Source organism: Xiphophorus hellerii, chromosome 12, assembly GCF_003331165.1.
Source record: "Xiphophorus hellerii strain 12219 chromosome 12, Xiphophorus_hellerii-4.1, whole genome shotgun sequence".
Taxonomy (NCBI): Eukaryota; Metazoa; Chordata; class Actinopteri; order Cyprinodontiformes; family Poeciliidae; genus Xiphophorus; species Xiphophorus hellerii.
This window is the reverse complement of record NC_045683.1, coordinates 32,401,798-32,416,052: the sequence shown is the minus strand read 5'-3', so window position 1 is coordinate 32,416,052 and position 14,255 is coordinate 32,401,798. Positions and strand designations below refer to the sequence as shown.

Here is a 14,255-nt window from a genome sequence, read left to right as displayed (position 1 = left end):
ATGTCTCTGTTATAGACATATACACACATGAAAATGTGTGTACATTTTATAATTATGATTATAAAATGTTATCTTTGGACATGATAATCCTAAGAGCCTTCTTGATGTCATCAGAACATCACTCCTCTATTAACCCTTCAACCTTTTTACCAACATTTCACTGAGAAGTAGCTCATATAATGAGCTCAGCAGATCTGCAATTCCACCAGGTGTTTGCTAATTGCTGCTGGCTAGTCTGAAGGAGCTGGGTAGGGGAGGATGCTCTGTGAAGCAAAAGCTCGGAGGCTCCAAGGAAGAGCTGTATCTTAAAGCTAGGTCTACTGAGGCGTTCTCCACAGCTGAATGGTTGTTATGGAGATTAAAGAATTTCTCAAACATACGTGAAAGAATCAAGACAACACTCCAGGTATGTTTCTGATGAGGGAATAACATCATAACATGATGTAAAACTCTAAAGAGTCGATTCTGCATAATACTGACCCTTTAAGAAATGCAACATAAAGCTTAAAGGAAACTTCCCAATTAATGAAACCATAAACCTGACGCTGTCAGTATTTCCCCCCTACGGTCCACAAAACAAACTAAAAAAACTAGAACAGATCCTCTTGATAAAGTTAAACTGTTTACTTCAAAGATAAAAACGATAGATGTAACTTGTCCACAAATACAATGAAGAGCAAAAGAGTAAAAACTGTGACTCCACTCCAACAGTCCAGGGTTTCCCCCAAAAAACTTTCTAAGCCCGGTGCTCGGGGTGCTAGGGCAGTCATCCTGCCAGCCGCCATGTTTTTGATTTAAAAAATGTTTAAAGTTGACAAGAAATGTGAAATTATCACTTGATAGTCATGCGTTATTAGACGACTGGAAGATTAATGCCTAAACACCAACTATAAAATCTTCAAAAAGGGAATAATTTTTAAAAAATTACATAAATAAACAATGCTAAGCCTGGTGGGGACACAAGTAAAGCCTGGTGGTCCGAATAAACTTAAATTATCATATGAGATATAAACTTAATTTATCCTAAAGGTCTGAATGAACTAAAACTGAATTTAGGCTTCTACAAGTATTATAAAATAAGTAAAAAATAAGTAAAGTATATGAATTTAATACAAAATATTTTTTTGTGTTTCAAATGTAAGACAATTTGATATTTTATGTGATGTTTGGTAACCGTAGGAGCATTTCTGTATTTCTGTATTTACTTAATTGTATAATTTCCTTGAAAATGAGAGAGAACTCCTCAGACACGGTCCAGACACAGACTGTGTCCTTAACAACGTCACCACTGATCCTTTCACACCTATGAAGAGCTACAGAATCTAGCAGACATTTGACTGTAGGCTACACACTCACATAACACACTGTAGGTGATTCTCTCTGGCAGCGATGTGAAGTGGTGTGTCACCGTGAATGCTGATGGCGTTCAGGTCGCACCCAGCCTCCAGCAGCGCCTGGGCGACGTCGTCGCAGCCCGACAGAGCCGCCCAGTGCAGACAGACATTTTCCTCCTGCACAAAGCCCAAGCTAGACGTCAGCATGGCAAAGTTCACAAATGTAACACTGTTACTAACCAGTACACTAGACTGGGGATCCTCAAATCCAGGCCTTGTCCAGCAGGTTTTAGATGCATCTCTGCTTCAACACATCTGAGTCAAATAACGTGGTCATTAGCAGGACTCTGGAGAGCTTGACTGCACTGAGGAAATAATTCAGATATTTGATTGAAGTGTGTGTAACCAGGGACACATCTAAAAGTTGCATCGAGGTTTGGATTTGAGAACCACTGCACCAGCTGAACTCTGCAGACAAACTTTCACCCTCAACCAAAACTGGTTTGAAATGACTCCATGTGTCCCACAGAGACAGTGAGTGTCACTGCTGTTCTTATGGCAGGTGACACTGATTAACCTCCTATCTGTTCCAGGATGAATACAGTCAAGGCTTGTACCACAAGTGCTGTAAAAACAAGCGCTTTGATACCATCTAGTGGTCACACTGTGAACAACACCTGCTTCATAAGAACAAATGCACACCAGGTTGACTTCATTAAAACTAGCTGATAAACTCAGTAAATTGTCTGATTCTTAGCTTGGTTGTATAATTGTTAAAATATATAAAGACTTACTAATGTCTTCCACAACTGATATATAAGAATAGGCGATGTGTGACCATAATTCTAAGCATTTTGTTCTGATTTGGGTTCTGAAGCTTTTCAGCAACATTATTCAACTAAGGATTGGGCAGATTTTATATCATTAATTAGTCATATATATAATTAGGGGACAATTGTAGAAATAGTAAATTATGTGCATTTATTTGCATTATATGACAGCTTATGAAAAAATAAAAAAAATACTTCAGCATTACTGTGGAAGATAAAGGTTGCTGACCCCTGGCATTAGCATACCAGGGGTCATACTCAGGTCATCATTAGCAGTACTTGTGCATTGTTTTCTGTCATCATTGACTGACCTAGATACATAATGCACAATAAGTAAATACATTTACATTAATTAAATGTAGTTAAATTAAATTTACTCCAAAACACCTGTGCACCAGTGTTGTAGTACCTAACATGTCAACATTAAATGCCAGTTTGCAACATCTCTCTATAAGGAGCCTTGCAGAGAGTCCTTACAAGGGACTCTGCTAACACTAACACACTAGTGGTGTGTTAGTGACTCACCTTGTCTCTGATGTTGACATCAGCTCCTTTCCTCAGAAACAGATGCACCAGTTCTTTGTGCTTGTGTTCGATTGCCCAGGTGATGGCCGTCCACCCCCCATTATCCTGAACAGACAGAAGCTAATAACTCATGTCAAGATTTTTCACACACACACACACACCCACACGTGTATGTATGTGATCCCAGTGCTTAGTATATGAAGATTATATGCATTTTTACCTGACAGTTGATGTATTTGGATGCCTTGTTAAGCAGATGATCGACAACATCATAATGTCCCAGTTTAGCAGCCAGATGCAGGCAGGTGAAACCCATGATGTCCTGGGATAACATTATGATTCACATTGAACAAAACAACATGGATGCCGTCATGGTCTGAAAGACTCTTTGTTGTATTTGTTTCTAGCCTTCCTCACTTAAAACTATGTGTTACGTCAGACGGGATCTACTGAAATATGATCATCTGTTTGAAAATGTTTGCTGTCTAATCTTGTCTTTTACAAACGACCTTTCAGTATTAAATACTCTTAGGCTCATTTAATCGTATCAGTTTTCAGCCAGATTTGGAAAACAACTAGTTTATATCTTTCAGTAATCACTGATAAACACACACACACACACACACACACACACACCTTTTCCATATTCCCTTCACATGCTTACCTCAGTTTAACTGCACCTTTGTTCATACAAAGCAAAAAATACAAGAACACTAATATTAGAACCTAGGTCAGTTCTTCTGCAGGAGTTTGCTGGAGTTAAGAGCAGAAGCATGGTAGACTAGAGCACACACATTAAGAACACTAAGCTAAAACATAGATGGAGCAAGAAATGTGAATTATGGGAGAGGACTGTGTTTACTGGGGTTCTCATGGCACATAAAGATGTAGTAATCAGAGTTTCGTGGTCAGAACACCTTCAGTGATTTAATAGGCCGTCTGCAGCTCTAGGTGAGGATGCTCTAAAAGAAACTCATCTTAACTGCCCCCAGTAGTTGGCACTTCCTGACTTTAGCACTGTGTTAAAACAGAATATTTCTGAAAAACTAAACACCCTGTTGCTTTGCTGAGTTAAATGGTAAAAATTAGGTTTTAGCCTCTTTGTTTCTTTTTTAGTGATTATATGGAAACAACAAAAATGAAAATTAGAAAGTCTGAACAAACAAATATGTTTTTGCCACCATAAAAAAAAAACATGTCTCACATGTGGTTGGAAGAAGGCTATGATGCAAAGCTGTCTTATTAGGAGGGGGATTTTTCTAGACTATAATTTTCCATAAGACATATTCAAATGCTCTAAATGTTCACATTAACATGAATTGAAAACAACAGCAGACAGAGTTCAGAATAAATAAACCGAAGGGGCAGAGTGTAATACAAGTACACAACAGATGAAGATGACAAGCAGGCAGTAAGTGGGTGCCCAATGTCCCACCTTGTGGCCAACTGTAGCTCCGGCTCTGACCAGGTACTTCACTGTGTCCAGATGGTTGTTTTCGCAGGCCACCATGAGAGGTGTCCTGTGCTCCTCATCGAACATCTCCAGGTTGGCCCCAGCCTTTAACCACACAGGGACACAAAATCCATCATCATCTCTCCCAGAGAGGCAACAGCTCTGGGTTCTCAGACCTCAACAGTTATGGACTCAGGAAAGTTTTATGCAACATAAAACTCCCAACATGATCTTGGAGTAGTTTAAAAAGCATTAAAAACTTTACAAAATATAATTCTAAGCATTTTGCGATAGAATTTGGCTATGGTTAGGAAAGAGATTCTACAATAAATTTGAATAGAAATATTGGCTTTATGGCAGCCATAAAGTAATAAAAGGATGTAAAATAAATAGCTTTCAGAATCCAGGATCCTCTGTATTTGGAAACCTGCTGCTCAACATCGCCCTCTGGTGGTAGGATCTGCTGTAACGTCATCAGTGAGGGAATAATGAGAGACAAAGTGGGTCACTTTGACCTCAGTCGGAAAGGCTGGAGAAAACTCTGAACTTTCTCCAGTATCTAATTAAATTAACTTTAAACCACAGTAGCTCTGTTGTGAAGTGTTAAACTGGATCTGGAAACAGAACTTACTAAGCCTGGATTACAGAAAAACCAGAGCCAAAATACAACAGAGGAGTTTTCCTGATAGGTAAGACATAATTTTAAGACTTCTCATATTTCTTCCTTTAGAGATCCACCAGTTTGGTTCTGCATTGAGGCCTGTTTTATTTTACCTGGACCAGCATGTGGCAGATCTCCTGGTGACCCTCAGCAGCTGCTGCATGAAGAGCGGTGCGCTTGTGGTGTCCCTCCATCAAGAAGTTTGGGTCCTTTCCATCAACTGCAGAAAACTATCTTTAGGCTTACATGGACGTTTCAAAGCATATACTGCTGATTAAAGTACATAATAACCACTGGTACAAAGTAACACCTAGGATCTGTGCAGACAGTCTGGCTTATGGGAAAGTGTAAATGTGAACTTATAATAGCACCTGCTCATGAATTATCAAAAAATATCCTAAGCCAAGCAGGAAGTTGAAGTGTTCCATATAAGAACTGTTCCACTCCTGTATTATAATATTTCTAAAGATTTAGGAAACGTAAGGTGCCAAAGTGGATGTGTAGCAAACTGGATTTACCAAGAAGCTGAATGACCATCTGTAGGTCTCCTTGCTTTGCCGAGACATACAGCTGCCTGGCAGGACCCTTCGCTTTCTTCCGTTTTAAGCTAAAAGAAAAACAAAGTCTTGAACAATCATTCATGCAAAAGCAGAACCTGTAAGGTCTTCATTTTAGCATTTCTTTGCAATCTTACTTCTCGTCATCCAGTGACATGAGGATGGTCTCCAGTGACTCTTTACGATGTACAGCTTCTCCCTTGAATCTTGAACAACAAACATTAGCTCTGGGTCTGTGTTGTAAAAGAGTGGAACAGCCCTTTAAATGACTCATTCTGTATATCCTAGACATTATAAAGGACAACGTTACCTCATCTGGCTCTCCTCCCTACTCTTCTGTGGCTGACTGCTCTTCTTCGCCCTAAGGATCTGAGGTACAGCGGGGGAAGTTGGAACAGAAGGCAGAGTGGCGACAGCAGGAAGTAAAGGTCCAGGGTTTGATCTGGGTATGGAGGGTGACAGATCTGGCTTTGGGAACATGACCTCTGTTGCCCCACTGGCGTCCTCTCCACAGTGGGGGCAAAACCTACGCTCGTTCAGGATGGAGGCACAGTCCCGGTGGAAGCGGTGGGAAATGCTGCTGTACGGCCGGCACTCCATGAAGGAACCCTGAGAAGCAAGCAGAAACCACAGAAACGTGGTCAAGTTTTAATCTCCAATTACTTCAGGTTTTCATACTTGTTGGGACATGCTAGACATTTCATTAACTTCTAATCATGGGTTAGTTGTGTCTACCTTATGAACATGTCTGATAGGAATGTGATCTTGGGGTGAACCACTGAGGCTTTGATGGCAGAGAAAAATTATAGCCTTCAAGTCAGCAGCTTACTATCAGGAGATTTATTTGTAATATGGTCTGCTACTTTCATAAAATAATGAGAAACATTTATTTATAAGCTAGCAAGTTTTATTTCTTCCTACCAGCCTGCAGAACAGTCCACAGCCAGGGCAGCACTGATGCTTGACCATGCCGGCTCGGTGGTCCTCGCACAAAACCAGCAGGTGGACGGTGTTGGAGGGTCTCATTAACTCTGGCTTCACCACCGGCCTCTGGCAGCGACTCACCTGGGAAGAAACAATTAAACAACAGGTCTGCAGCACAATAGCATCATGTGACCGTAACCTTTACATGGAGCTGTGACTTCTTATTCCTAGGATTCCACCTGTCAGGAGAGGAATGACTAGTTCAAGGTATTCAGATGAACAGGTTCTCTCCAGATTCTGGGATGTGGTATTTTTGTAAAGAAACAATTCATCCACAAAGTTGACTGCGCTGTTTGATTTTTACCTACAGAGTGCAATTCTGTAAATATGACAAATATGCTACATGTACCATATTTTCCTCCATGAAACGACTCACTACAGCTTTTGATTAAAACCTCTGACTCTGACTCCAGTTGGTCCTATGTTACTCACATAAATCAAATCAACTGCAAAGAAACATGGAGTTCTCTCAAAAACTGACGGCATACTCATCTGCAGATTTAAACCAAATGAAAGTTCTTTGCAGCAACAAATCTAAACAGACTTTTCTGAGCCGCAGTGGATCAGTGAGAAACACTTGATATGTAAAACCTTTAAAACTTCAAAACAATATCCATTCATCCATCCATCCTTTTTCTATACACCCTTGTCTCTAGTGGGTCAGGAGGGGTGCTGGTGCCTATCTCCAGCTAACGTTCCGGGCGAGAGGTGGGGTCATCCTGGACAGGTCACCAGTCTGTCGCAGGGCAACACAGAGACAGACAGGACACACAACCATGCACACACACACTCACACCTAGGGAGAATTTAGAGAAACCAATTAACAATTTGTTTTCAGAAAACATTTTTTTTTTCTGAAACATGTTGTTTCAGAAAAACATTAAAAAAAAATAGCTGATGGTCTATTTATCTAGAACCACTTAAAATTTAAAGGGGCAGTATTATGTGTTTTCCAGGCACATAGTGCCATTTTATGGCTCAGTCCAGTAACTATGTTACCTTCAGTTGTTAAATGCTGTACATATTAATGCTGTACAGATTTTGACTATTTGAAATTGAGATTCTGCTCTTTCCAACACTCCCACTTTCTGCATCACAATGTTTCTCTATTAAGCAGTGTACAACCGTTCTTGGGAGTGTTGGACAGAGAAGAAGCTCTTATGAGCTCAGCAGACTCACAGTTCCACCAGGTGTTTGCTAATTGCTGCTGCTGCTAGTCTGAAGGAGCTCTTCTTCAGCTTGCTCTTCCTGGGGGAGTTGCGGGGTAATGCTGATCTGTGGGCGGAAGCTCAGCTTGCAGCCTGGAGCTCTGGGGAGGAACGGTGCTCTGTGACAGCAGGTGCTCAAGCACCCCTAAGTGGTTGCCACAGGAGAGTAAAGGATTCCTCAAAGAATGCATGAAAGAATCAAAGCCACACTCCAGGTACGTTTTTGATGAAGGAATACCGGCTAGAAAAGCAAAGTATAGATGAAAAAAATTGTTATATTAAAGTAAAATGAACTGTTCTGAGCTTTATAAGTTGATAAAAGGTTTGATTGAACCTATCTGTATCCATCCATTTCCCTGAGGTATAAACATGAGGTGACAGACGCCTGCTTCTTTTAAGCACTGGCAACCAGCCTTGACTAGGACCCAAAGTCATATGAAAAATAAAACTGTTAGAGGCCCGAAGCATAAAGCGGCTTTGTAGGGTCAGTAAGTCTCCATAAAAATGATTAAATCAGGGACTTTTTCTGTATGCAAGTTACTTATAAGAAGACCCAAGTCAAAATTATTTACCTACTACAAAAATGCAAAACATATATTTATTCATAAATATGAGAGTTCTTTATTTGTCTCATTATATATGAAAGTGATACGTTTTTGCCTTCTTACTTGGTCCAGGTCCCCTACTCATTTTTATTCTCTTTCTAAAGTTTAAGAGAAAAACTGAAGGCTAAAAACTGGAGGTAACTCGCTATCTAGACACTTAGCACTGTTGTTTGTGCATTCATAGGGACCAAGCTGTCCAAGTCCTTTCTTCTTTTTTATAATAATCGCAGTAAGCAAACAACTAAAGGAAACATTACCACCAACAACTGGTAAGGGTTCTCTGTATATCAATCAAGTGACAGGATGATCTCTATTTTTCTTTAATGTCATGCAGTGTACCCACACTACCTTTGCAATCGACTGGTAGATCGCAATCGACGTATTGAGCATCCCTGCATTAGATTATCTAACTGTTAGTTTGAGAGTTATCGATATGAATCCCACCATCACAAATGTAAACAGGTGGAACCGTATGTTTGGCTCGCATGAGCCCAAGATTGGACTTTCCAGCAACAGATGGGGTTTTAGTGAAACAAGCGATGAATGGCCATTTAGAATTATTGGATTTTAGTTTAGGTGTTTTATTGTTACCATTCCATCTGAGCTCTCCATGGCCATGCAGGTCTGACTGCGGGTAGAAAAGCTCCCTCCGCTGCTGGGAGTCTCCATACGACAACAGCACAGCGGTAGCTCCTCTGCCAGGTCTGTTTCCTTCTCCTCAGCCTCTCCTGCAGCGCCACAGAACAATATCAGCTCACTAAAGTTCAGGGCGTGAGGCTCATTCCAGAAAACCATTCAGTGTCTACCTGAAAGAAAAGGGGAGAGTAGCTCTTCCTGAGCTTTCAGATCCAGACAGTCCAGAGCCAGCTCTGTGTATTCAACATGGCCGTCTTCTAAAGATATTTTCCTCTCCTCTGTAGCTGTCTGTTCTCCAGCGTTTACAGTCCTGGGCTCTGTTACTGACTTGTCAGCTGAAGCAGGCAAATTCTTCTTCACACCTGCTTTTGGCTTTTCTTTCTATGGGAAAACAGAAATGAAACTCATTCATCTAATCACCGTCCAATCAAACTACAGTTAGTAAAACAAAACATGGCATCCTGAAAGAAAAAGACCTGCATCAACTTCATATCAACACACAAGCAACTCCCCAAATATTTAGACATTTAACTCTGTTTTCTTACATTTAATTTGAAGAAAACCCAATTAACTGTCCACCAATGATTATTAAGTAACATCCCCATAAATAATGAAACAAAATTATTTTCTCCTGTCTAAATGAGACACTATATTCCTTCAGATGTCAGGACATCAAACACTATATAGTTTTGATTCTATGGGTTCCAGCACACATCAGCAGCATCCGACTATGTTAAATAAACACACCCATGCTATTTCCTAGCCAACAGCTCTCTCTGGCCCAGTCTGCTGAGCTGTGTGCGTTTTAAGGTAAAATGCAGTTCTATTCAGAAGCATTAACACTTCAGATAAAGCTGCCCAAGCCTGGAGTCCAGAGCTCTCAGCGGCCTCAGCGTGTTAAAGGAGGCAAGTAAGGCGTGTTAATCGACACAATGGTGCTGCCTATGTCCCCTTAGTTAGCAACAAGTAGACCTGCCTTCTCCAATCGTTTAACTGCCTTTGCTTTCTTCTTTGGGACAAGGCTGTATGTTCCCATCCTCCTCTTCTTCTTCTTCACAACTAGAAGAACAAATATACAATTTTGCAAGGTCTGGCATTATTATTTTTTAGAAAAACAAAACAACAACTGCACCAGTTTCATTTTATGACAGAATGTGTAGATACTGTCTATATGTAGATACTATGTCAAAACATTACAGAGCAAATCCTGTTTGCAATGAGACCAAAATGTGAAACACACTGCAGCAGTTTCCAACACGTTTTGGTTGGGAAACAGAACCAAACAATTCCAATTATAAAAATGTTTTAATATTTCCACGATTGCTTGTTGTTATAACTGTTGTTGTTTTAGATCTTATTATTGTTCAGTGTCTTCAAAAGCGCTTTATAAATAAAATGTATTTATCACTAAAAGAACTGGTGACCTGTCCAGGGTGACCCTGCCTCTCACCCTGGAGACCAGCATCCCTCCTGACCCCAATGGGATAAGGGTGTAAGAAAAATAATGAATGGATGAATGAAAGGATGGATGGATAATCACCATAAGATGATTTTTCCCTAAACTTATTGAAAGATAAAAAAAATGCTGAAATCAAACTCTGTATATTTGTGGCCTGTAGGAATTCTGTACTTACATTTACCCCCTGCTGCTCACCGTCTCTCACTATGAAGTGAATTCTGTCTGTTTATTTCCGAGCAGCAAAATTTTCAATCAGCAGTCCCTATTTATTCTTATCCATAGCTACCTAATAACATACTCTGCATGCAGCAGTCTGAAATAAAGACTCTTGAGAAAAAAAAAACAAACAAACAAAAAAAAACTGCAAACTTTCTAAGTCGCAGACAAACGGATCAACTAACCCATCTGAGCTTTGACCGCGGTGGACACACCCCTCCCTTTGGCTGTGTGGTTTTGCTCAGCAGTAGATGCTGGTTGAGATGACATAGAGTCCTTAGCAACCGGCTTTTGTGTCTTTTGGCCAAAAGTCTAAGAGAAAACAGGCATGACCTTCCATTAAATGAATGAGAGAAATAAGGCAAGAACAAATGGACTTGCAGTTATTTTCTATAATACCACTGTGAAGTGGTGTGTGTGTATATATACAGTACAGACCAAAAGTTTGGACACAACTGTGTGTCCAAACTTTTGGTCTGTACTCAGTTCAGACCAAAAGTTTGGACACACCTTCTCATTGAATTCAATGAGAAAGTGTTTGGACACACAGTTGTGTCCAAACTTTTGGTCTGTGCTGTATACATATATACATATATATATATATATACGTCACTTATATCTCAGTGACATGTGGTCAGAGGAGTCAGGTGAGGAGGAACTGTCATCATGGAAAAATAATATAATGATAAGAAATTGCTATTTTCACTCTGTGTTTTGTACTATAAAGTTTTTATTTTTCATTTAGCTTAACAAATTTTGATTATTTTTTCATCAAAATTGCTGAATTTTCGCAATTTCCCATTCAAATGCTCAAAAGCAAAGCTGGTGAGGCAGCAGCGAGTTGTGCAACCTCTCGCTGCCATTCTGAAAGCATGCTCCTCCTGTCTGTACGAGAGGGAAGTCTGGGCCTCCTTTCTGAAGCTGCTACCCCGGTGATCCAACCCTGGATAAGTGGAAGAAAATAGATGGATGATTTTGATTAAGTCAGTGCCTCACCAGCTATGAACCTCACCGCAAGTCACTGATATATATATATGTATATATACACACTAATTCACAGTTGCATACTTTTGAAGATCGCAGTAACAATGTCTTGCCTTGCTAAGAGAACCTGACTGCTGTGCCTTTTCCACTTGCTGAGCCTGTGCTGAACATGCAGATGGAATCAGCTGCTCTGACTTTTCAGCAGTAGCAGCTGGAGGAAACCGTTCTCCAACAGCTTCAGCAGTCAGTCGTCCAGCTGCGGCCAGAAACAGGCTGCTACGAGCTGGAGGCGCTTTCCCCATAGCTGTGCCCACAGGTTTTCTCTGCAAAGCAGCATCATTATTGATTATGGGTGACATGTGGAAAGGAGTCACTGTGAAACCAGTCCTTTGATTGCTTTTAGCTTCTTGTCCTTTAGTAGCTTTGGGTGTTCTAGAAGCAGGATTAGAGGATCCCGCTGGTCCAGGGGACACATGGTTTCTGTTGAGCTCCATTGCTGTGAAGAGAAAACACATTTACTCTATTCAACAGAGTAGTTGGTGTCGGACATGACAGGTCACAGACAATAATCTATTTCAAGGAGAAAGAAATGAATCAATCAAAATAAAAATTATCACTTGTAGATGATCATTTTTATTTTTTTCTTAGATTTACAGCAAACATACATTCACGCATATTACATTTTAATTAGTGGGTCAGCACTGTGAAATATGACCATTAAATAAACAGCATGTCTAAAGCACATAATTTACTTGATTCTTTTCTTTGGGAGTTACAGTAATCTGATCGGAATCATTTTTAGTGGGATCGAAAATTACAACTTATATAACATAACTTATATGTGGCAGACATTATCATCTAGAAAAACTTTATTAATATTAAAATTATTGCTCTTTTTGAGGGAGGTCGGTATCGCTCGGGAAATTCTAGCGGTACCAATACAGACCCTGTTTTCACCAGTTTATCATTTTTGTACCGATACTAACTTCTGTTCATTCGCCCCGTTAGTTGCACATTATTCCCATTTAACCCAGCGATAACTTAAGCAGCCCCACATATCGCTGCGGCCCCTGTTTCACAAAAGACTAGTCAATGCAAAGGATGAGATGCAGGAGTCACAAGTTTGAAAGAGGCAACCAAACAATGGCTGCCATCTTTGTTTTGATTCAGTAGGAAGCAGGGGAGAAACTTCGGGAAGCGGTTAACAAATAACCTTGTTATATTGAAAGAGTTGGTTTTCCATCCGTACAGCGAGAGGACGAGAACGGCCTCTGTTGCTACTTTAAAAACTCGCAGTGTTTTTAAACCGCTTCTTTCTAAAACACTAAACAATGTGCGCTTCGCTCCGTAAAGGCATGCAGAGAGGAACCAGGAGAAACTCTCGCTGAAGGGGCTCTACTCTAAGCAGAAGTCCCCGGTAGAAAACTAAAAAAAAAAATAGATAAAACACATCAGCAGCTGTTAAACATTAAAAGTTCAAGCAGCAAAAGTTCCAACTTACCGAAGAGAGAAGCAGCGCTGGGCCCACACCAGGTATGGAATGCCTGAAGGGTCATAATTCGCGCAATTTCCCCAGAAAATCTTGGACAGAATATTTATGCATGCTTTTTCTTTGTACAAAGAAAACTTGAAATTGGCATATGGTTTAACTCTAAAACTATATTGTGGGTGTGTTTTTTTTTGTTGGAACACTCCTGGTAAGTGTTCCAACAGAATCTTTGTTGAAGACTTTATATTATTAATAGGCAAATTGCATACCCACAGCTATAAATTTTCCAAGCTAAAACCCAGGTTTATTGCTATCTTGACCATGCAACTTTGTATTTGTCTTCTTCACAGTGCTGTACCAATGGAAAAACCTCAAAGTTTATAACACTTTGTGTAATCTTTACACCACTACAGGTGGAGGCCTCAACAATCGCCTGGATCTATGAGTTCCTCACAAACAGACCATATTTTGTGAGACTGAAGAACTGTGTGTCTAACCAGGTGGTCAACAACACACGAACTCCACAGGGGACTGTACTCTCACCATTTCTTTTCACTTTCTGCACTTCAGACTTCCAGTACAAGTCAGACTTCTTTCATCTACAGAAATACTCAGATGACTAGTTGTCAGGTGTATCAGAAATGGACAAGAGGCTGAGTACAGGGAGCTGGTGGACCTCTTTGTGGCATGGTGTGGAAATAATCATCTCATTTTGAATGTAAACAAAACAAAAGAGATGGTTGTTTATTTTCAGGAGAAAATAACCCTAACCCTAACCCTACCCTTAGATCAAAACTTATTTCCAACACGGGAGATGAAGTGGAGGTGGTTGAGGAATATAAATACCTCTGTGTTCGCCTGGACAACAGACTGGAGACGCAACAGTGAAGTCATTTATTAGAACCATAGAGCAGACTGTACTTCTTGAGGAAGCTAAGATCTTTCAAGGTTTGTAAAATGCTGCAGGATATCTATATTCTAGCACAATATCTTAAGTCTGTTGTTGAGAGCGTCATCTCTTCTGCTGTCATTTGTTGGGGCAGCAGCATCAGAACCAGGGACCTAAAAAGGCTCAGCAGCCTGATAAAGAAGGCTGGTTCTGTTCTGGGGACAACTGTGGAACCTCTGGAGATTATTAAGCAAAGAAGGATTCTCCATAAAAATAAAGAAAATGATTGGACAATCCTGACCATCCTCTTCATGGGACTGTTTTGGGAAAACAAAGTGTCTTCAGTCTGAGGCTTCTTCAAATTTTCTGTAATACAGACAGCTGCAAAAGATCTTCCCTGCCAACATAATCACATACCAACATTT

At 40.3% G+C, this 14,255-nt stretch overlaps 1 protein-coding gene across 4 annotated transcripts in view; it reads right to left on the bottom strand.

The window, feature by feature from the left end:
• ehmt1a (euchromatic histone-lysine N-methyltransferase 1a) overlaps positions 1–13,019 on the bottom strand; it is a 37,674-nt gene extending 24,655 nt beyond the window's left edge. For 3 of the 4 annotated variants that reach the window (XR_004341329.1, XR_004341330.1, XM_032579795.1), the window contains exons 1-15: positions 12,954–13,019; positions 11,566–11,948; positions 10,654–10,780; positions 9,770–9,852; positions 8,964–9,174; positions 8,749–8,885; positions 6,282–6,425; positions 5,671–5,969; positions 5,498–5,593; positions 5,322–5,410; positions 4,917–5,023; positions 4,125–4,247; positions 2,910–3,011; positions 2,690–2,794; positions 1,357–1,511 (exon numbers count right to left, since the gene is read on the bottom strand). Coding sequence is in view for 2 of the 4 variants with exons in the window: in XM_032579795.1 (XP_032435686.1) it covers positions 1,357–1,511; positions 2,690–2,794; positions 2,910–3,011; positions 4,125–4,247; positions 4,917–5,023; positions 5,322–5,410; positions 5,498–5,593; positions 5,671–5,969; positions 6,282–6,425; positions 8,749–8,885; positions 8,964–9,174; positions 9,770–9,852; positions 10,654–10,780; positions 11,566–11,948; positions 12,954–13,008 (2,216 nt within the window). In the remaining 2 variants the exon portion in view is untranslated. The remainder of the gene's footprint in view (positions 1–1,356; positions 1,512–2,689; positions 2,795–2,909; positions 3,012–4,124; positions 4,248–4,916; positions 5,024–5,321; positions 5,411–5,497; positions 5,594–5,670; positions 5,970–6,281; positions 6,426–8,748; positions 8,886–8,963; positions 9,175–9,769; positions 9,853–10,653; positions 10,781–11,565; positions 11,949–12,953) is intronic. The other variant, XM_032579796.1, reaches the window with a different exon arrangement.
• Between the last annotated feature and the right edge of the window lie 1,236 nt (positions 13,020–14,255).